At 42.9% G+C, this 23,802-nt stretch overlaps 2 protein-coding genes across 2 annotated transcripts; one reads left to right on the top strand and one right to left on the bottom strand.

Moving 5' to 3' along the window:
• The first annotated feature begins 421 nt into the window (after positions 1 to 421).
• On the top strand, positions 422 to 9,570 carry fbxo46 (F-box protein 46). The gene is made up of 3 exons (XM_083887120.1): positions 422 to 742; positions 5,364 to 5,961; positions 6,043 to 9,570. Exons 2-3 carry the CDS (start codon positions 5,500 to 5,502, stop codon positions 7,858 to 7,860), a joined length of 2,280 nt encoding a protein of 759 aa, XP_083743246.1. The 5' UTR covers positions 422 to 742; positions 5,364 to 5,499; the 3' UTR covers positions 7,861 to 9,570.
• Positions 9,571 to 16,160: 6,590 nt separating this feature from the next.
• LOC310925364 (kelch repeat and BTB domain-containing protein 8) lies at positions 16,161 to 22,141 on the bottom strand (the record flags this gene model as incomplete). The annotated part of the gene is made up of 4 exons (XM_083887308.1): positions 16,161 to 17,658; positions 17,807 to 18,034; positions 20,730 to 20,808; positions 21,988 to 22,141. The coding sequence occupies 4 exons, from the start codon at positions 22,139 to 22,141 to the stop codon at positions 16,161 to 16,163; spliced, it is 1,959 nt and encodes a 652-aa protein (XP_083743434.1).
• Between the last annotated feature and the right edge of the window lie 1,661 nt (positions 22,142 to 23,802).

Genomic DNA, 23,802 nt, shown 5'->3' on the forward strand with positions numbered 1-23,802 from the left:
CAATGCTTTGATTTCCCCACTATGTAACTATATAAGTATATAACACCTGGCTTATAATAATTAGATATATCACTGACTGAACATAACCAGTGTCACGCTGCTTCAGGGCCACATTTAAATATTGGTTTGGACTCCTGATCCCGGTAGAACCCGTTCAGTCATCCATCCTTGGTGTTACATGTTTTGGGTACAGTGTCGTACCTACCTTTGACACATGGTGACCTTTGATGTTGCTGCTGTACAGTGTTGCCCAGTGCAGAGAGGATGGGGGAGGCAGAGAGTTGGAGAGGGAGGGAGCAGTGCAGACGCCATATATGGACACACCATCGACTCTGCGTTGCTATTGGTTGTGGTCCTTATGCAGCTGCTTGTCAACAAGATGGCCTTCTTCCTTCTGCCGTTTTAACACTGATTATTTTGGTATTCCCGAGAATATACCGTAAGCGGTGCTGTCACTTCTATATAGATAGTGGGACGCTGAATGCTGTGAGTGCCACCGTGTTTTAAAGCGCTGACAGGCACAGGAGTATCGACAGCATACACTACTAGAGATGCTGGTAACAGAGTGTAGCTGCTGGCTAATGTCGACGTTAGCAAGAGCTTAGCTACGTGGATAGTTCACTCGTGTCAATCTATATCACTAGTCAAACTGGCTTGATCCTCGCAAAATACAGCGAGGAAGCTCTTCTCATCGACAGCTTACAAGTCTTCAAGGTTGTCTGTGGGTGTTCACATTGCTTGGGTAAGTTGGATAGCACAGTATAACATTGAGTGTATTTCTTTTTTTTGAATCTCATTAGCTTGCTAGCTAATGCTTTGGTGTTGTTATGCAGGTAAGTGCTGCTGAGTTAGCAACTCCTCGGCTAATGACGGATTTATTTACTCTGGAAAGACTGTGTATTTCTTATTTAAGCTCCTAGAAGCGTTGTTGGCTCGGGCCTTGTCGTTGTTAAACAATAATTGACGACAAAACAGAATGTGCTACTTTGTTAATCGGTTGCTGATTATTCTGTTACGATGCTATGTTTACGACATGTTTGCTAACAGGGCAACAAGCTAGCGATTTGAGAAAGATGATCGAAGAGGATTGCTGCAGTTCACATTGACAGCTGCACACATCTTGCTAGTAAAGATGTTTTCGTGGCGCTTCACTTGTTTCCCGCTGGAGAAGTAAGGTGATCTAGAACAGAACCAGGGTTACAGCTGTTTTAGTTGTCTTTAAGGCGACACCATACAGTAGAATCAGGCACACACAAGACCAGATGTAAAGTGAAATTCACAGACTACTGTGAGGTTGCATGTGTAAGTAAATGTAAGTGGTGCAGTGTAATTGCACGTCTCAGTTACTGTAAGACTATAGATGACTGATAAGCCCAGATAAACAAACATAGAGTCACTCTGTATTGTTGACTGATCAAATCTTAACGTTGTCATTGATTTTAAGCTCCCAGGTGTAGAACGTCTCCTCTTACATAGTGTTGAGAGTTTTTGCTGTATGACAGTGTTTCAGAGACAGAATCGGCTTTATTGATCAAGAATGTGTGCACATACAAGGGATTTTACTTCAGTGGACCATTGCTATATGTGTGCAAAAAATACATAATACTGTGGGCAACAAAACTGAAAAAAGGTGTGTGCTTGAAGTAGATTGTGAGTGTACTTACCAGGCATAACCAGATACTTTGTTAAGAATAGTAGTCCTCAAGGGGAGTAAAACCTAATCCTAATGTGGCAGAACCTAATGTCTAAGGAGCTGGTTAACCTTAGGACTAATATTTGAATTGGGGTTCGGTTTGGGTTAGGTTTAGCCATTAACTAGTTATGGCTAATGTTAGGGATAATGCCTTGTTTAGGCTGTCTAAATTAATAAAAGTCATTGCAGTGTCAGTGCAGTGCATTGAAGAATAGCTGTGCAATCCCGTGTGTGTTCAAGTACAAGTTTGTTTGTAGAATGTTCACTTTTAAATAGAAGAATTAGACCTGTCAATTTTTAAATCAAATCGAGTTGAAATCAATTTATAGTGACCTGTAATGTTTGTATAAATTTGAACCAATTTTAATTGGTGATGGGAATGGCAGTTCATTTGCTTGTACTGCATCCCTAGAATACCATCCATCCATCCATCATCTCCCGCTTTATCCTCCACCAGAGGGTCGTGGGGGGTGCTGTGCCTATCTCAGCTGACATAGGGCGATAGGCAGTGTAGACCCTGGACAGTTCGTCCCGAGAATCCGTTCATTAAAGTGATTTGTTAAAAACGTGTTCACCATCTCGTGCAGTGCTTAGCAGGAGCCCAGTGCCCTGCCACATGAGTCACATCCTCGAAGACGGTTCTCTGAGTGCAGTAGGTTTGTGAATCAGTGAGTTACAGTGCAAACGTGAATCAGGTCCTTCGTTACAGTTCTGTGTGCAGGCGAGTGTAATGTTTGGTAACGTATACCTTTTATTTTTAAATGTGATACAGCTACACAGGAAGTAACGGCAGTATGTCTGCAGCTTGAGCAGGTAATAGAGTGGCAGCAGTCCTCTATATACAGTATATTTGTGGACTTGAATGTATTCACATAAAAAGCAGAGACACAACAGGGAGTGAATGACAGTCCCCACCCGCTCGCTGGCTGCGTCGTTTGTCGAAGAGAACTGTAAGGACGTGATTCACGTTGGTGCTGTCACTGGATTGCGAATCAGTGAGTGAGTGACTGCACAGTGGCATTACATTTGTTGTTTAAGCAATGCTACAATGACAATAGAGTATAATTATTTCTATTTCACTGTACTGGAACACATCCAGAAAATATGTATGCAGTTTATTGTTGTTTAAAAAAATCAAAAACAAAAAATCAGAAAAAAAACATCTTCTACAGGTGTCAAGTATTTAGCGTGATCTACCCTTACACTTGAACAATAACACAGCTCTGTTAATACTGGAGTGGAACCTTTATTTATGTTACTGGTAAATCCTGTGTTGTCCTACTATTTAATTTAAAGAAATATCTGCTGTAAAAAACGTCCATTACGCCAGGTTTATTCAAGTTGCATGAGTTAAACTCATTGACAGCTCGCTAATATATAAGACCAGCTTTAAGTCGCATCACTTCATTCCAATGATCACAGAATTTGACAGACAGAAAAAACAACAGAGCTGGTGGTGCCTGAAACTTTTGCACAGTACTGTAAATCACATCCTCAGTGACAGTTCTGTGTGCAGGCGGGTGAGGCTACGTTCATATGATGACGGTCTGAACAGAAGACACAAAAGTGGCGTTGTGTCTTCCCTTTTCATTCCACGTTTAGACAATCGTTTTTTTCGGGAGGAAATCTGCATGCATACGGTGACCCTAACGTGTGGCATTTGATTGGATATGCGTGCCAGGCGGCTGGGTGTTGCTGTGATAACTAGGGCTGTAAAGTCAAAGTCGACTGGTCGACTAATTGGTCAACACGCTCTGGCTCGACCAAAATTGTGATTGGTCGACACTTTTTTTTATTATGATTATTTTTATGGTGAATTTCATTAGGAGGAAAGTATCAAGTGCTAATAGGGGTGTTTTAGAGGACCCTTGTTTCACAGGTAACAGCGTGTCTTCAGAGAACACCCCCCCTTGTTTTCCACTATTTTGGTTTAGTCCAGCCCAGTGGTTTGTTGTCGCTCTGTGGCTAACGAGCGACAGACAGATTAGCCTTGCCTGAATTTTGAGCTTTTTATTTGAGGCTACAGTCAGTCGTCCTGTCGCATCCATGTCAAAGACATCAGCAGTGTGGCAGCCTTTTTCAAAAGTAGATGACGGTAAAAAAAAAAAGTGGAATGCAAACTTCACAACTTTACAGCCCTAGGAAAACAGAGAGTATTTCTTTCCATTAAGTTTGTTTTTAAATTGGCCTGAAATCGTGCATTTGTCCGTCAAAACATTTGCCTGAAAAAGGTAGATACATTTGACTGTAATAAGCTGAATAACGGTATATAGCGCGTTGTGAAATCAATGTGTTTTTTCCCTTTTTATCCAATTAATAATCGATGCTGATAGAGGACACAAACTGAACCGTCCTCCTGTACAAACAGTCACTATACCAAAGTATCTGAAACGAGGCATGGAAATATTTCTGGTTCTGGTGCAGGAGAGGTGCAAAGGGAAATGAGAGGGTCCATTTGAACCTTTGTCTTCCATCGTTCTCCAATATCATCTGCTGGCCTCAGACACCCAATCTGAAATGGTTCTCCTTAATTAGATTTTAAAGGCTCCGAAGCAGGAAGATAATCATGGCACACAGAGGCAAAAGTAATTGTTAATTGAGTTTGGCCAAAGTAGGAGGCAGGCCAACAGCGATGAGTTCAGATAACAGTATGATGTCAGTTTTGTTCTCAGTGGTTGACTAATCTTTGTGACCTATGGATAGGGTAATGCATTTCTGTTTGAGTCCAAGTATAGTGGAAGCCATAGCTGAAATTGAAAACAAAATGGAAGAGAACTCCACCTCTGTTATATGTAATCTTCTTTGAAAGTCGCACAGATCGAGACGTGCAGATGGAGATCCACAAGTATTTTGTGATTTGCATGTGTTTTGAGATCCTGAATTAAAAAAAAAAAGTAGAAACAAGTGAGTTCAGCAGTTTGACACAAACACGTCTTGACATTGCAAGAGAGAGAGCACTATCGATAACCACACACTGATCATACATGTTAGAAGCAGACATGACGATCGAGGGAGCGTTTGTGTGTATTCACCAATGTACTGGGGCGGGAGGGGGCAAGACGTGTTTATTCTGTCAAACTGCTGAACTCACTTGATTCTACTTTTAAAACACTGCCACCTGCTGATGAAGGGAGCTGTTATTGTGACAAATATAACATCTCAAAAATCTGTATTTGTAAAAATCAATATACAAGTTACAAATGGGATTTTCTTTTTTATTTATGGATCTCAAAACACGCATGCAAATCAAGAAATACTTGTGGACCACTCTCTGCACTCTCTTGGAACAAATGTAACCCCATAGAGGGTACACTGAAGTTCCACCTGTAGTTCACAGGAGAGAATGTATGTTAAAACTTGGAGATACCTTCAAAATAATTGGAACAACTTGCAAAGGAACTTTTTTTTTGCTTGTTTTTTATAAATTATTAAATATTTTTGAGTGATCTCATGGCCCACCTGCAGTTCCTTCACACTATTTTATAAGGCCTCAATTAATCAGTGATAATTTGAATTGATTGGGACACTGACAAACTTTGTTGCTAGTGCTATGATAGTGAAGCTGTTTTCAGTGACTGAGCTGTATGTGTTGCGTATTATTCGTTATATTTTTTTGTAAATATTTTCCTTTTTCTCTCTCTTCACTCCCCTCCCTTTTCTATTGATACAGGTTTTATCCCTTGTGTTGCTGGTCAACTTGGTGGCAGACGGTGCCCATCAGGTTGGCAGTAGAACAATGAGGGCTCTGTCTCTCAGTATTTGCTGGCCAGCGTAAATGCAGATATGCCCAGGGGGTCCCCATCCTGATGGACCGAGACACCTTCTCCCACATCAGACTGTGGTGCCCGCGGCCCTTTGGCACCTACTCCCAGAACAAAGCTCGGAGCCCAGGCTCAGGGGGCAGCAGTGGAGGGGGTGGTGGAGCAGGGGCCTCTTCCCTCTGCAAGGTTGAGGCATCCCCAGGTTCTGGAAGTGAGGATGGAGGGATGATAGTAGGGGTGCAGGAGCAGAATGGCGATGAGGAGGAGCTGGGCTCAGAGAACACTCCACCTGAACCTGAGCTTGAATCCAGCTCACTTACACAGAACCAGGCCCCTCCACCCTCTTCAGTCCCTCCTTCACCTATGCCTGGGTCCCAGTTGGAAGATGGTCGTGTGCTGTTAGACACGTGGTATGTCATCAAGCCAGGCAACACCAAAGAGAAGATTGCCTTCTTTGTTGCTCATCAGTTCAGTGGAGCGGGTCAATCCAGACCCAGTGCAATGAAGGTAATGAACTTAAAAAAATAACTGTGAATGAACGGTGAAATGGTTTTTGTTTGACGTATTATATGATTTTTATCTCTTCAGGTTAAAGGAAATTGGGCAACTGACTGCAGTAAAGCAAAACGCAGAAGACGATGTTCTTCCTATGACCCTCCAACACGCTCCCAAGCCTCAGAGCCACACCCTAGCCATGACTCCTCTCTTTCACCTTTGAGTCCTGATAAGCCACCCTTTGGAAGAGTGAATGAAACAGACCTCTTGTCAGTGGCAGAGATGGTTGCCTTGGTTGAGCAGAGGACTGCTATGGCCCTCCAGGGGATTGTAGCTGTTCATGGGAACCAACACCAGCATACCCCATCTAGTACTAACAATCAGGGCCTTGTCCCCCACCAGCACACTCTACTGCGTGGCACAGTGTCAGACCCTACACCTTTAGTATTTGTGTCAGACAGTTCAAATGGCCAGCCCTCCAAAGAGGCCCAGGAATCATCATCTGCCATCCAGACAGACCAAGAGCTAGAAGAGCAGCAGGAGTCATGTAGAGTAGCTCAGGCTATAGCACACTTTGAGTCCCAGAACCTGGAGAATCAGCTCCATTTGGGCACTGGTTCTGTGGACCCCTCCAATCGAGACAGAGACAGGGAGGCAAGTAAAGGAGAGTCTGGCCTTGTAACACCGCCTCCACCACCCAGCCACAGCCATGGTGAAGTTAGAATAGCTTTTAGAGTGTCAAATCTGGACCCGCGATCTCAGATGGAGACAATTGGCAGATCCCGCTGTATGTTTATGAGCTGTGGTGGTGGAAGCAACCAGGCAGCAGTCAGGGCCAAAGAGAAAATCACCTGTGACCTCTACCAGCTTGTCAGCCCCTCATCTAAAGACCCTAGTAGTCTCCTACTTGCTGCCACAACTGCTGCCCCCAAACCAGATGGAGACCATCACCAAGACAGTGCGGCCTGTGGCAGCCCAGATCCAACACAAGAGCTTTCCTCTGCTGAGAAGAAAGCTGTGGGTGTGGGCAGGGAGCGAGTAACTGGCTTTCATGTGGAGGTTGTGGTTACAGGTGCTGTGGACCAATGTGTGTTTTATGGCAAGGACAGTACTGAGAATGTGCAGGAGGAGACTGTGTGTTTTGCTTTGCCTACTGGGAGAGGAAGTGGGGGTGTAGGCAGCTCCACTGATCCTTCATCAGATGACCCCCCTCCTGGACAGCTGTTTTTTCTACAGCCTCCTCGGGGACCAGAGGAAGATATCAAAGGAATGGGCCCTGGCAGTGGGTCAGGAATGTGCTCTTTGGACTGTGCCAACAACAACGGCAGCCCAGGAGCAGGTGTACCAGTGGGCTCCGTGGAGCGGGCAACTCGACCAGACTCTCCTAGTGTTGTGGAAGATTGTTCAGACCCCTCGCTGTGTCGCCTCTACCGCCATGTGTCGCATGACTTCCTGGAGATTCGCTTTCAGATTCAGCGGCTCCTCGAACCGCGCCAGTACATGCTGCTGCTGCCCGACCACATCATGGTGAACATCTTTAGTTATCTGCCCACACGCTCCTTGGCAGCCCTCAAATGCACCTGCCACTACTTTAAGATGTTGATTGAAACATATGGTGTGCGAGCAGTGGATTCACGCTGGAATCAAGACCCTCTCTATAGGGATGACCCCTGTAAGCAGTGTAAACGGCAATACGAGCGTGGCGATGTTTCCTTGTGCCGTTGGCACCCCAAACCTTACCACCATGACCTGCCTTACGGACGTTCCTACTGGATGTGCTGCCGGCGTACAGACAAGGACACACCAGGCTGCCGTGTTGGGCTCCATGATAACAACTGGGTCCAGCAACCTGCTGATGGTTCTCAGCCCATCCGCACCAAGAGAGAAGACAGGAGGGAGGAGGCCAGGTAAAGAAGGAAAGACTGACCCCTTGGCACCAATTCTCATCTCCTCCTTTCTCCCTCTCATCTCTGTCCACTGGACGAATAGGGGAATAGACAGAGAGGAGAAATGAGCACTCCAGGACTGTTTGTGTTTTACTTGGATCCAGCAGTCCTTTCTCATACTTGCCCTAAGTGGAGGTTGAGAGATAAAGAAGGAAGAGAGGTGTGTCGCTCTCCTTGCCTTGTTTTTTGTTCCAAACCCTCCAGGATCCCTCTGTGTCCAGAGTGGCACCTTTTTAAAAGATTGCATACCAGGGTTGGGTCCTTTCCTGCTGCTGCTGTGTCCATCAGCCCTCTTTCTGCGTCTTAATCATTTGAGTCTCTGTCAAACACCCATACATGGTTGTAGGGTAATTCACATGCTAACTTTGCAGTGTAGTTGAATGAGATTAGCATTCATTAAGTGACACATAGAAATGTACTGCCCTGGAGCCTGCTTACTGTTCCAATACGTGTTCTGTGTGGTATCACAAACCTCCATGTTAGCTGTACAATGGTGCTTCAAGGAATAAGACATTACAACAGATGTAAATTTTCAGTGATGGAATGTTCAACATTGCTCAAGAAATGTGATTGTATCAAGCAAACTTGATTTTACCATTGCAAGATGACCTTCTGTACCTGTCCAGCTCTACAGTTTTCTATTTTTTTCTGAATGTGCTGTAACATACTCTGTTGATCAGTCGCCTGGTAATGCTGCTGAAATCATTTCTTTGTGTCATTGATGTTACTTCAGAAATAGCCATACCAATGGGTAATGACATGTACAGTGTCCAGATCGCTGGCAAAGACTGGAATGGACCCTAACCTTGCTCAACAGCCATAATTTAAGAGGAGCCACCGAGAGTTTTTTGGTTTACAGAGAATTATGGGATATGGACTTAATTGGTCAAGACCAGTGGCACTGGATGGGATTAAAAAGAGAAACTTGATGTCACTTTGGAAAGGCCTGATGTCACTTTTTATTGTTTGATTGACTTGTGTGTTTGTCATCTAGATTTTTGTTGTTGTTGTTTTGGGTGGGAGTGTGGTTTTTATTGGTGTGTGTGGCTGAGAACATTTGCCGTTATGTTTGCTTTTATTCTTGAGGACCGTGTTCTCTGTCCTCAGTCCGAGGGCCTACATCCTGGAAAAGGTGTATTTTTCTTTTTAAAATACTCCATCTTGTTTGACCCCCAGCTCTCTTCCCTTCCACCTACCCCATGTCCTATGATTTGGCAGAGGGCAGTATTCGGCATTCATACTGCAAAAATAAGTTAAATCAACCACCACAGACTGCAGAAACTCAACACCAGCTTCTAGCCTTAAAAGCCCCTACCTCTTACCCACCCTGCAGGAGACTGAGGCATCACATACCTCACACACTATAAAGACTGTTGGGAACTGCACAGGACCCTGTTGGTGGAGATATTTCTGATGCTCGACAGACTCAATAGAGCTCTACTGGATCCACTTATTGCTCTCGAGTGTAAGTGAGCAGTGCCAGGTGATGGTTCTGACTTGTTGGAATGAAAAACTGTCCTCTTGCTTTTACACTTTCCCTACCTGCAAGCTGACCGACTGGACATTGAAGAAATTATGTGATACTGTATTTGATGAATAATGCTGAATACTCTGCATGGAGATTGGAAACTGGTTGGGTACTCATGGGAGAACTCTGTAGGTTCCAGACATGTACAACGCTAATGAAAAAATATCTGCTTAAATAAAAACAGAAGTGATGATTAAAAACTGGAAATCTGAATCATCCTGGTCTCACAGTGTGTGATTAGTTAATGTATATTAGCTCTATATACTGTAGTGCACCTGTCAGGCCTGTATGTGGTGTCGCAGCACCACTACATCATAACTGGATACAGCATGTTCACTGTGAACAAACTTTCTATAAAAAGAAAAAATATTTTTTAAAGCTTTATTTGATTTATACAATAACATACACAGGGGTCATGAAGAAAGCCAGGGCAACTAAGCAAAATGATTGAATTGATCACAAAGTATACCTACCAAACTATCTCCAAACAAGAAGAGGAAGATGACCGCAATTGCAAAAGAGGTGGGAATTATAATATCATAGCATTGGTCAGCTACACAAAAAAACGTTGGTGTGGGGTTTTGAGATTTCTCCACTCTGGGACAGTTTAAAACAAAACAAAAGCATTTAAGGGCTCCCAGAATCCCAATATAATAAACAACTTTGGTTATTGGTAATTACACAGGAAGTAAGACTTAATTGCACTGCAAGTTTTATTGTACTTACTACCTATGGGGTATTTATGGGAAAGGAGTTATAAATTATAGCATAAGTATTTTTGAATTACAGAGTATCTACAGGATAATACTAAATAAAGGAGAAATAAAGTATATTGTAAGTACTTCCCAAGCCTCCATTCACAAAATCTTGGTTTTTTTTCATCTGAACCATGAGAATCTCAGTGCTAAATAAATGCTGACTCAGCATTAAAATACAAATGAATCCGGATGTTAACCATTATCTTATGCATGAGATAATATTGATAACAATGACATGGAAATAACATTGATTTTTTGAGTTCTCCTGATTCATCGATTCCTGGTTGAGTGGGTGAGTTTAAAGGTGGTTAAGCAGTACATTTAAGGGAGACAAGGGGATGCTTCTTAATCCGGCCCACACCTCTACATTTACTGCATACTTACCAGTGTTACGATCAGGCCTAGGGGAAAACCTAATCGTAGCAAGAGTGTGGATACTCTCCTTTTCTCAAAACCACCAGCAGCAAGTAAAACAAACCGCTTTAAATGTTGATTAAAAAATAATCACAAAATGTCTGCTGGCAGTTTGACTGTGAGAAACAACAAATGTTTAGCTGCTTTCAGTGAAATCCTGAAGTGATAGTTTTGCTTGACAAAACTATCAGCAGGAGGAACGTTTTCAGCAGGAGGCAGCATAAAATATTACATATTAATAACATCAATAAAAAAAGAGGAGAATTTAAACGCTACATTAAGTTTTAGAGGAAGACAATACGTTTTCAAGAAGCTACAGATATTTGAAATTTTATTGAGTTTATGATTTTCAAATGTACATTTTATTCCACACCTTTTATCTCAGTGCTGGCATGTGATTGAATCATTTTGTAACAGTATACAATAATGGCTTTCTAACCTGATCAAATATCTGTAGACACTGCATCGAATGGATTTTAAAAGTGGAGAAATGCAATGAAGGACCAGTACCTGCTCATTTTCTCCTTCGAAGCAAAACCTGTTCCCTACAGCAGAGTCACATTACATTTAAAGATGGTGACACTGTATTTGTTGGGACAAAGCTACAAATTCACACATTAATTAATATGTATGCTTATAGCTACAGAGACAAGAGGACACTTGGTTAAGTGTCTGCTACAGCCATCATGATAACACAGCATTAGCATCCACAGTGTATTTCAACTAATCACCTTAGAGAAAAACTCTCTGACCACATTGTCACTTCAGATGACATCACCATGGCTTCCAGTTCCAATGTGAGGAACCTTGGAGTGATTTTTGACCAGGACATGTCATTCGATTCACACATAAAACTAATCATCAGAACAGCCTTCTTCCACCTGTGGAACATTATTAAAAAAAAATTAGAAACATCCTAAAAGGATGCTGAAAAACTAGTTCATGCCTTTGTCACATGTAAACTAGATTACTGTAATGCCTTATTATCGGGATGTTCCAACAAGTCTGTTCGAAACCTTCAGTTAATTCAGCTTCTCTACACTGGCTCCCTGTACAGTTTAGAAAACAATATAAAATCCTCCTCCTCACGTACAAAGCACTTAATGGTCTTACCTTCATACCTGAAAGACCTAGTTTTGCGTTATCATCTCCCTCTTATCATTTCTCTCCCCTTTCTGTCCAGTTGAAATAGAGTCATGTGATCATAGATAGTGTACGATCATTTGCCACCATCTAATTTAAAGGAAGCACAAGTCGCATTGACATGGAGATATCTGATCTGTCCACTGAGAAGTAAATGCAGATACCTGAGCAGACAATATCTGAATTCATACACTTTTTTTTTTTTGCTTTTTGTAATGGGTCGTATCTGATTTGTGTTAGCCTGTCAAAATTTCAAATGAGCTTGAGATGCAGTCTCAGATGGAAGCATCCACTACATTGAAAGTAGAGCTGAATGATTTTAGGAAAAGATCCAATTGCGATTTTTCTGGCAGATATTGCTATTTCAATTTGATTCACGATCTTCTGGGGGAGCACATACACAATATAACTGGAAATTATTGTGACTTTTTATTGTGAACAATATAACCTCAATAATGACTTATTTGATCGTGTGATTTGGGGTTCAACCGGCACCTGACTCGCCGATTACATGGGGATGCAGTGCCCTTGTTCCCCGGTTTAGAAAAAATCCTGTGGCTAATTTTGATCACATTGAGTGAAGTTACCTAGGGAAACGGAGGAAAAAGTAGGGTGTCTAATTTCTTACTATTTTCAGTGCAGGGCCTGGACACCCTGCTGGCTAAAAGCCTGTGGGTAAGTCAGGAGCACTGTAAAAAAACCCATGCAGATTTAACTCCTCCACCAGTCACCCCCCTCTCTACCTCTGACCCCGTCCTAATTTTGTTTAAATAATTCTTGCACACTTTCTTTAAATCATATAAACTTTTTTTCACTTCTCAAATATCACTGTTTGTCTCCTATATGTTATATTTAACTGAAATGTCTTATCCAAACAACCAATGATTTATAAACTGGTAAAACAAGACAATTTCAATTAATTGAAAAACTGATCACATACATCAATTTTGAAAATAATTAATTAAAGGGATATTTCAGATTTTATGAGTGTGACTCAATTATGTCAATTATGTTAAAAAATTATAATCCCGATTATTTGGGTCAAGATCACGATTATTTCAAACCATTACTCCTCAGCAAGGAAAAGTAGCTATTGGCTGTCCTCGAAGTCTCTAAATGATATAAATGTCATCACCTAATTGACCATGTGTATGTAATTGTAAACAATCATGTAAGAGAGGAATAATGTAGTGGAATAGACAAAAACTGAGTTTTTTTTAAGGTGTCAGAATCAAGAGTTTTGTTGATGACATACAGTCTCTACATACAGACACATTTGTCACTGGTGTGCAAGTTGTGAGTTGCTGAGAGGTCTGAATACTTGCTAAATACAGCAACAAAGTCGCTAAGATGACAATTACACAGCCCTAGTACTTTGCACACTCCCCAGCATGACTACTAGCTAGGATTTAGTATTCATATCACATTTTGAGATAAAATCTCAAAAAAGCCATAATCTGGATCAAGTACAGATTGAACTTTAGCTGAGTGTATTATCATGCCAAATTGGTACATTAGAACAGTTGGATGATCACCTACCCATACAACTAGAAAAAAAATCAGATTAATCTGTAGACAGGAGGTTGTTAGCTTACAATTTACACAGACGAAACCATGGAGGTAATGAGTGCATCTGTCTGTGTCGAAACAGAAATGTGTGGCCCCAATATGCTCCGGAGGACCTGCCTACTGCAGCTTTAATGTTATATATTGTGTGATATGACCGCTCACATTAAATGTTTCTGTATAAGAGAGCAAGAGAGCAGAAAACACACAAAGCAACACAGGAAGAGGAGGAGACAAGGCTCTGGCCAGGTTCAAGTGAAAAAAACTAACTTTATTGACGTCTCTGAGGCACCGACACATATGGGTGCCCCCTACACTAGGACCCATGCTGAGGGCGGAGTCAGACTGGATGTGTGTGCAGTGTGTGTCGGTAGCGTCACTGATCTGTCACATTTATAGGGTCTCCCTTTTTAAAAAATATAGTTCTCTTCAGTATGATGCCACAATCCCTTAGGCCTGCAAATACTTCACAATACAACTTTGTGGAAAAAAATTATGGAATCGGGGAACTAAATTGTTGTAGTGTTTTTACTTTGAAACAGGATTTGCTGTGTGACATGTGTAACAGATGAAGATGGTGAAACTGGTGGCGAAAACTGTTTTTTTTTAACCATTTTTGTTGTTGTGAAATGTGTTTCCTTATGGAAAAAAAATAGGCAAGAGGTCTGTGCTTGTGTGAGCTGCACCTGAGAAGCAAGACTAACGCGGGCAGTGTGGACTCTCTCATAAGTTAACATGTGTTCCAAAATAAAAGGTGGTGTGGACCAGCTTCAGTTACAGATGCTCACTCTCATTCTAGACATGGCTGCCAACAGGGACACAAGGGATAAAAGATTTTAGACATTTAAAGGTCCCATATTATACCCTATTAACCCAAGTTAAACTAGGTCCTGGTGCCCTAATAAACATGTCTGTGTCGTGCTTTAGTCAAAATATCATAAGGATGAAGCACAAGAGCTCGGTTTTGTGCCTGATCATTTACATGTGAATGGGACCCAGGTAAACACACATCCACTGCTTCCACGGGAGTGTTGATCTAACTATCGCCACTTATCACCTATTGTCATGCAGCGTCGTCACAACCCCTGCTCCATATACCCCATAGTAATGTCCATTTACCTGTTGTTACTGCGTTTCACCGTAATGCATAGAGTGACCACAATTTTGGCTTCTCGCGATCATAAAATAATCGAAGAAAAACGATTAATGCGCCGCACGGAGTGTATGTAAATTCCCATGCTAGAAAAAGACCCTGAACGCACCAGTGCAACTGCGGCGAGGAGAGAACGTGTAAACACGACAGAAAGGCAGCCTTTGGTTGAGAAGAAATGTAGGACAACATCTACATCTTTCTGCAGTGCTTTCAAACGCGTGCTCCTCATATCACCGATCCACACACTCCACTTGCTAACTGCAGGCACGTAACTGGTGCGATCAAGGTGTCCCTCCAGCATAGGAATTTACATACGCGATCAACAACAAAGGGCTTGTAAAGCTTGTGAACATTTTTTTCATAAATAAAATATATCAACTGGACACAAAAATATTCTGAGGCTGGAAGTTTGTGTAAAACACTTTGCTCCGCTGTGCTCCGCTCTTCCTACCTTGCCTGCAGTCTCGTATTTCACAGGGACAAGGGGGAGCTACGGTGGAGCTGTGAAGTACTCTGTGAAGTACTCTGCCTGGCAGGGTGCCAACATTCACGGTGAAATGTACGCACTGTCGTCACTTGGTCGGGAGGTGTAAACATCGCATGTTTTATCGCCTATACTTACACAAAGTGGAACCACTAAAACATGACTGAGTCTTGTTTTTTCACATTTTGGGGACTGGTATGGCCCACTGAGTCCTTAATATCAGTACTAAAAGATCAAAAAGTTGATTTTCACAATAGGGGACCTTTAACAAAAGGCTCATCGATCAAAATCTACACCAGCCTAAACCTAGGGTACTTCCAGAATAAGTTTGCTGCTATATCTCACAATAAGTGACTAACCGGAAACAGTTTGTGGTTTGTAAACTTCTAACTGTCACAAGGACACAGGAGTTGCTATTAGGTTCACTTGAATAAATCTGAACTCAAACTCAAACACTAAAATGAGAAAATCACACATCTGGTGCCCTCTTTCAACAATCTATAGTAAATTGTCCTGAGTGCTTGGTGAAAGTGCATTCAGTTCAACTCAAATATTTGCTATGTGCGTGTAATGTGTATGTAATTGTCATCCATGAATTTTCAAATATGCCACCTTACAAAAAAAAAAAAAAAAACGGTAAATAAAAAATGTACAGTACATAGGAGAGCCGTTAATGCTCGCATCCACATTGGCAGCCAGGTTTTTAATGAACGTGAGCCTGCACACAGTGCTCTCCGACAGACTATGTGTCAGTACCTCATAAAAAGTTCACGTCAAAAAACCTGAACTTTAGGTTCAGACAAATCAGTGATACACAGCCTCATCACAGATATGCAGGTATCCGTCTGAACTGCTGGAAACTTCACAGGGTGAAAAATTATTCTCAAAAAGCCCACCCAAAAATGTACACCATCAAAAAGCTGACAACATTACACTGCTGTGTTTCTCTTAGAGGACTTCAATGTTATAACAGCTAGTGGATGTAGGTTACATTCAGGTGCTTTGTGCCTATTTAAATCCAGTTTCTGGCTCCACTTGCTCTACCAATCCGAAATACATTTCATAAGATCTGTTCATATCCATGTCATTATTAAACTACTCTGTGGCTGCACTCTATTTGTAAAAATTGTTTCTTCATTAATTCAAACCTCAGCCAGGACCGTGCCTCTGTGTCACAGCAATGGCCGCCTCCCCTTCACTCATACTGGTCCCCGTCAAGCTACTCAATGGCCTTCTTGCAGTTTTCTTTGGCTAGTCTCAGTCTGGACAGGATATGTTTCTTGGGGAATTTTAGAGTGGTACACCCAAACTGGCTAACTCCTCCTGTATCCCCAGGCAGCTTTTCACGCCTCTGAACCCAGCTGCGCCAGCCAGGCTTCCAACAGTATACGCTGTCATAGAACCGTGAGCCGTTTTCCCCACCTAGCACATAAATCCTTCTTTTCCACCTGGCCACGCCCCCAGCTGCTATCCGCCGCGGCAGCCCAGGAAATACCACAGGGCTTGGAGCTCGGTCACTTCCACCACTTGCACCCCCACGCTGCTCTGCAGTTACCATCACTCCTCCACCAGTCACCTCCCTCTCTACCCCGGACCCCCTGCCCTCTTTGAAAAACAAAACACGGCCAGTAGCGTCTAAAGTCTCCAGGTTAGTGTAGTTTCCATCCAGGAACTTAGTCGTGTCCCTCATGTATCCACCAATTGCACAGACTCCTCCTCGCACGGCTACTCCTCCAGCGAGGCAGGTGGCGCCAGATTCCAGAGCCACACGTGTCCAGCAGTCAGTTAGGGTGTGATAAATAAGCACTCCTGAGTGGACTACAGCCCGGTTCTGTTCTAGCGTGGTTCCACCCAGAAGGTAGAGTCGTCCACGTAGTGCTGCACAGGCAAAGGCACGCAGCGGGAGCGGCAGCCGAGGCCCCGGAATCCACCGTAGTGTCGACAGCTCCAAGGTTTCACTGGAGTCCAACAGGGCCGAGCGGTTACTGCCACCTAAAGCATAGAGGGACTCTCCACAGCCCAGCAGACCGAGCATGGCCCTGGGCTGGACCATTGATGGTCGCTCTATCCAATGGTCCAAAACAGCATCGTATTCATGCACGGCTGCAGATACAGAGCCTGTCCGCAGGATTCCACCAGCTACAAACAGCCTGTCACCCATTGCAGTGCAGCCCGGACTGACAAGGGATCCCAATGCTGCCAACTTCTCCCACTTCCCCGTTCGAGGATCAAAGCAGTCCACTGTGTAGTCTCTTGAGGCTAAATTCTCATCTTCCCGGGGTGTCAAGTCCACACAGACTATCTTTTTCTCAAACATTCCCTCCCGTGGTCTCAGGGGCCCTCCAAGGCCCTCACCTGCTGCAGCGGGTCCCAACTCCTGGCTCAGTCTTCGGCTCTCTTCTTGGGACAGCAGCCCCGGCCTCAGGTGGTGAAGCAGTGCGGGCATGTGAGCGTATCGGTCTAAAGGCTGGTGCTCTGCCCAGCGACGTGCTGCATCGTATACCTCAGCCTCAGAGTCCACGCCCAAGCGATCTGAACTAAGGAGGCTGCCTAAAGTGCCATGGTCAAGTAGAAGAAAGTCTTTCTGCCGTGCAACCCGGGGGAAGTGCTGAGCAACCAGCCGAAGGGAGGCACGCAGCAGCAGCTGGTCGTGGTGAGACCGAGCCAGGGAGTACATCCCCAGGCAGTTCTCTACTGAGAGGTGCTCAAACAGAAACCTGGACAGAAAGGAGGGAAGAGAATATGCAGACGGTCAGAAAAATAGGCAGGAAAAGAAAAAAACGAATCAATGAAAAGGTAAGAATGATTGATTTTTAAAGTTCTGATCAGCGTAAACTTGATAAACTCTGAATACGGCAGATTCACCTGGAACACAGGTCCTGAAGGGGCATGACTTGAAGCCGGTTGGCGGCCACAAACAGATCCTCAGCCGTGTCCAGAGAGAGCCCCGCTTCACCAGTGTATACAAACTGGATGACGGTCTCCATGACAGATGGCGTCACCTCTTCCAGACGGATCTCTGTGAGACGGGACTCCACCAGAGGGCTGGTGAACATGGCCCGGAAGTAGGGACTTACAGCAGCCAAGAGGACTCTGAGGAGAGGAAGGGTCAGAAGGAAAAAGAGAGGAATATAGAAAGTAGCATTTTATGTGGTGTTCAGTTTGATGACCATTCAAGGCTGCTTTACACTTCAGTTTTGCTATTCACCATTCACACCCATTCATACAGCGCATCTAGTGTGGCATGCAAAGGTTTGGGCAGCCTGGTCAAAATTTCTGTTAATGTGAACAATTGAGCAAGTGTCTCAAAACAAGAGAAAAGGAAAAAGGGCCACAGCAAAAGTTTGGGAACCCTGCATATTTAATACCTCGTAGCCCTCCATTGGCTAGTATCATATCTTGCCAAAGGGTGATAGACCTTAATTAGCCTGATAGCGTCATTGTTCACAATGGTCTTTGGGAAAGACCAAGGGCCTCATGTATAAAAGAGTGCGCAGATATCATACCGAAAGATGGCGTACTCTCAAAATTTGAGATCACCTTCTCTTTATACATCTTTATACAAACGTGAAACTGAGCAGAGGTGAATGAGTAACACACCACGCCCTTGTTCCTCCCACATATTAATATACAAATGACTCTAAAAACGCACTCTCTGACGCCTCCCTCCTGAAGAACAATGACAAATGCGGCAGAAAACGCATCAATTTATGATGTAACGATTGAAAATGTTATTTATTTTTTGGGGGAAATAGATACACACAAAGGAACTATGTCGCAGTCGCATTGATAGTTGATCCTGTGGGTGTTGTTTTTCTGATGTAACATGGTTTTTTAGACATTACTTATCCATGTGAGCTGAATTTACAGATCTATAATCTATAATCTATAACTATTTAGGTCATCATACACTAGGTACATCGCCAAATGTGTGTCATACAAGTGCTGACTTTTTGCATTATGTGAAAGACTTTTTCTGTACATTACATTTCATTTTGCATACTTTTCACACTATTTTCATTTGCCAATTACTGCTAGATTGTAGTCATAGCAATAAAGGCAAAAGTGAATAGAAAAGAAGTTAATATCCATAACAAAGAACAAATAATGTTTTATTTTTCTCAAATAAATATTTGTAAAACAATTGTAAGAACATGTACAAAAAAAGCATACTGTATATACTGCATTAGCTTAAAGTATAAATAAATAAAACAAAAGTTCACAAATGCTGGCACAACAATATAAAATATAATTAATATTTATATATAATATATTAACATTTACTGGCTATAAGAGTTTTATTTTTTCTACATAAGCCAGTGTACGTGTCCCTTGGATCAGGATATTTATGCCTTATTTTCCAAACACAGCAGCTTGGAATGACCAGTAAACAAAGTGTCTGTACTGCTGCTGATTGACTCCAGGCTCAGGGATGTGGTCGTTGTCTCTGCCCCTGAAGAGCTTGTGCTGAGAGGTGAGGAGTAATCCTGTGATAAAACCATGAGAAAGAAAACATGTGAAAGATTCTAACCACTGTTGTACTGCAAGTTAATCATTTTGAATAAACTACAACTTAGCATTGAACACAAGCTCATTTGTCTGTGGTCAATATATGTAATATGGCTCCATATAAGCATGATGCAGCATGTGCTGCACAGTGTTCATGATGTACATTATTGATCATCCCTCTCGTCACTTTTTTCATGATTTAACAGCATAGACCAGCAGCCATAGCTTCTATGAGCTCACCTCTAAAGACGACCACTTTGAGTGAGTCCACGACAGCTAAAACTACAGGTCTGATAAATGAAACGACTACAACTGTGTGATAAATGTGATATTCCTGGAAAACACAAAAAACTACTGTACCTTGTTGGATGACGTCGTCGTTTTCTGCAACTTTGTGCTGATCTGAGGAGCAGGCGTGTCATTGTGTCGGAGTGGTATTTACGACAGTGCAATTAGACACAGCAACTGTGGGGGGGGGGGGGGGGGGGGGGGGCGCTCGTGAGTCGGAAAATCTAAAATAATGCCCTGTATTACTTTACTTTAAATACATGTGTATTTGCTCTTCTCAGTATGAATGTAAAGCGAGCCTATACTACTTTATAGATTAATCCGGCAAATGATTTGCGTCTTTCACCATCTGGTGGAGCCACCGCAGTTGCAGCATGGAGCGTCAAATGAGTTAAAATTGGCAATTGTTGAGGCGAATGTTAAATAATATTTATTTACTGTTATTTTACTGTCATTACAGGTAATACATTCATCTTTTTTCCTTAAACATCGCCACACAACAAGCGCTGTGCAATATAATGATGTAACTAACTAGCTTGCTATCAAGAGTGCAAAGTGATATTGTTCTTTTTGCCAATATCTAAAATGCAGTCATATCAGGAGCACTCGGGCCAATAACCGATAACGAAACTAGTAAAAATACAATTATATTTTGCATACTCATGTCACAGCAGATGTAGATATAAAGGCCACAAGCATAGAAATATGTCAAGAAGGTAGCAGCATATTCAGCCTACTGTTTTCATCATGAGTCATTTCAGGGGATCTTGGCATGTTTGCTGATATCCTTTAAAATATTTTAAAGCCAATATTGGCCAATACCAATATAATGCTGATAATATCATGTATCCCTTTTAAAGTGCACATGGAGGAATTAAAAAGCGTGAATATGCTGATTCAGGAAACCATATTTTACGGTCAGTTTTTTATTATTACAAAAGTTGATTATTTCTGGTACTTTGTCAGATAAGGGAAGCCTGGCACAAAATACCTGTGACACATGAACTTCTTCCCCTCCACGAGTAGAGTAACATCACACAGCTGCTGAGCATCCAGTAGCTGCTTCAGTCCTGAAACAATAGAGACAGGTGAGGACACAAGAAGGGGAAAGATAGATCGATACATTTAATATTGCAGTTCATACAACAAAACCACGTTGGATCAAACTCATCAGCTGCATTTCGCACACTGCTCAAACCTGCACCTTTTTTTAAAAGGTCACATAGAGTGGTCCTGTTGTACATATGTTAGTTATGGAGGTCTACTTATATACATTAACTTGTTTTTATGGTCCAAAACCTGCTATTTTCTGCAAACGAATCGATCAAAATCTCCCCTCACTGACGCTCTCCTCAGCCGCGGTGTTTCAGACTGAAATCTCACACCCAGAAGACAGACTGTGTTGTGATTGGCCAGCCAGCGTAGAGCCTTCTCAACTGTCTTGTGATTGGCCAATACCCAGAAGTCACATAATCAGCCCGCCAGCTCTCAGAAGCGCAGCTCCCCCCTCTGGAACGGTGGATGCACTGCTATTCATTATCAAAACATTGTTTTAACAATGTTTAAAAATAGTTTCGTCACGACTCCCCGCCGTAGCCCCTTTTATGACTTTGACCCGGAGTAAGATTAAGATTAGATTAGATTAAGAACCCTTTAAGTCCCGCAAGGGGAGATTCAATTCTGCAGTGAGTTAGTGAACACACACAGCACACAGTGAGGTGGAGAACATGCTAACCCAGCACAGTGAGCTGCCATGCCAGTGAGCGGCACTCGGGGAGCAGTGAGGGGGGTTAAGTGCCTTGCTCAACAGCACTTCAGCTACGGACTGGTCGGGGATTGAACCGGCTACCTTCCGGTCTCGAGCTCGAAGCCCTAACCACTAGGCCACAGCTGCCAAGAGTCAGAAGACACTGACTCAGAACACACTGAGTCAGACCCAGAGTCAGAAGACACTGTCACTCGTGAAACACCTCCACAACGGACGTTATTCTTCTTCTGCGGTTCAATGTACGCAACAGGATGTGCCCGGAGCAGGAGGATATGCTTTTTCAGGAGAACCGGTGTTTACGTAACCAAAAGGGAGATCTCGCTGAGCCCGAGATTACAATAAAAGACAGCGTTCTCAGTAATGGCTGAACTGTTTGTTTAGAAAATTCAGGGCTTTGTGAATGAGGTAATGACGCAGATACACACAAAAAACAGCTTTAATGGAATGTCCGGGCTAGGTTTTTTTTAACTGTCTCACTCACCATGTGTGATATAGTCCCCTAATGGGGTGGTGCTGTCATCAGGGAAGTCCTCCTCCTCTGAGTCAGAGTCTGACAGAGGCTCCCCTCCACCCCCGTCCCCGTCCTGCCACGGCTGGGGACGCCAGGTTACTGTGCCCCCTCGCACAGCATTCATCTGGAGGCATACACAAAGCAGATATGAATCATCATGTGTGTTTGAAGCGAACAAACACTGCATACGTTACCCATCTCATATCTACATGCTAGAAACGGGTCTTTGTATTATAGCGCCTGTTTAGCGTAGTGTAGGCAATATAGGCAATTGCCCCTGTGCATGCTTCCCATAGCACAACACTGTCCAGTTCATGGTTGATGTTTGGTGTTATGTGAAGAGGTCCACTGGTACCACATGTGTAGAACTCAGTACCCAAACAATAGAAGGACATACAAATCAAGGCAAACTCCTGGTGAGAAATGATCACAGCTGGAATGGAATGTGAGATTGAACACAGTTGTGGAAAATTAGACTGGCATGTATTTTTTTTAGCAGGAACTGAATCTTGACTGTGCTACGTTAAATGAAGTAGTTGCTATTTGGAAGCAAATAATTAGTTTGGTTATCATTTCAATGTAATATCAGTAGACAAACGTCTACCTTAACTGTAAATGCATGAACGGTAGATATAACTAACTCTCACCATTCATTTCTGTAATTATGTTGTTGTAAATATTAGTTGGGGTGGTCCGAGTTCCAAGTAGGGTTCTTCAGGTGATGGAACGCAAAACATTTTAAAGCGACTCCATAAAACATCTGCCTATACAGTAAGGGTCACATGGCAGCAGCATTGCTTTATATTAAGAATGGCATATTACATACTAGAGCTTCACCACACCCTAATTCCACAATATCATTCCCTTTTCCTTTATCATACCAGATGAACAATGAATTCCTGAATGACTAGCCCCAATAAGACGCATACAATCACACAGCAGGCTGCTGCTGCTGCTGTAGCATCTCTTCCCCGCTGACAAGGTGAATTTTTCTCGCCCTCATTACCTTCGCTCGTCTTCTCGTTTCCACCGTGAAAGCTGTTGTGGTCTCACGTTTAGCAGGAATTGTTGAAGTAGGCTCGCCGCGTATTAGCTCAAGTTTCTGAGCAGACCCCGGGTTCCCATTCGGTGAGTGTGGAGGGCTCGGTCGGCCTACAGATGAGAGGCTGCTCGCTGTTGCTCCAGCAGCTCAGTGACCAACATCACTGCCAACTGACAGAGCTACTACACGCTCACAGAGCACCAGGTCTGCTCCAGAGGAAACTATTCACCTTCCGACATGTGTCAGTCCACCATGGCACACGGACACAGCTCTGTGTCGATACACCGGAGATTCCAGTTTTATTGGAAAATGAGGTTCAGTCGGCCGCACTTGTCATGTCTGAACCGGATTACCGCAACGTTAAACTTCCGCTCATGTGATTGGCTGACCTTTGGCTCGTGACGTTTGTTGTTTGGAGCTGAGATGTTTTTATTTCGCTGCTCGAATAACAACGTGGTTTACTCTATTGTCACAAATGCTGTAAAATAATGGATTCTGAATATTTTAAATAATATTACAAAACGATGTATTCACCATGCTTTGTTTAGTTGTATCTGTATTTTAATGAATTAATCAGTTCCGCATTCGTGTTGCATTCAGGGAAACACGGCTGTTTTGTAGAGGTAGATTTCATTGGATATAATAAATTGTACCCTAGCATATATGTATGGCTAATAATTTAAAATTGTATGTAGTAATCGAATTCCCTGTCGTTCAACTCAAACGCAGGACATTTGATGTGC

The sequence above is a fragment of the Microchirus variegatus genome (assembly GCF_963457635.1).
Source record: "Microchirus variegatus genome assembly, chromosome: 3".
NCBI classification, from domain to species: domain Eukaryota; kingdom Metazoa; phylum Chordata; class Actinopteri; order Pleuronectiformes; family Soleidae; genus Microchirus; species Microchirus variegatus.

Excerpts from the sequence above, each read along its gene's own strand:
- fbxo46 (XM_083887120.1), top strand. The coding sequence starts at position 5,500 with ATGGACCGAGACACCTTCTCCCACATCAGACTGTGGTGCCCGCGGCCC. Across the intron at positions 5,962-6,042 it reads CCAGACCCAGTGCAATGAAG|GTTAAAGGAAATTGGGCAAC; the intron begins GTAATGAACTTA and ends TTATCTCTTCAG.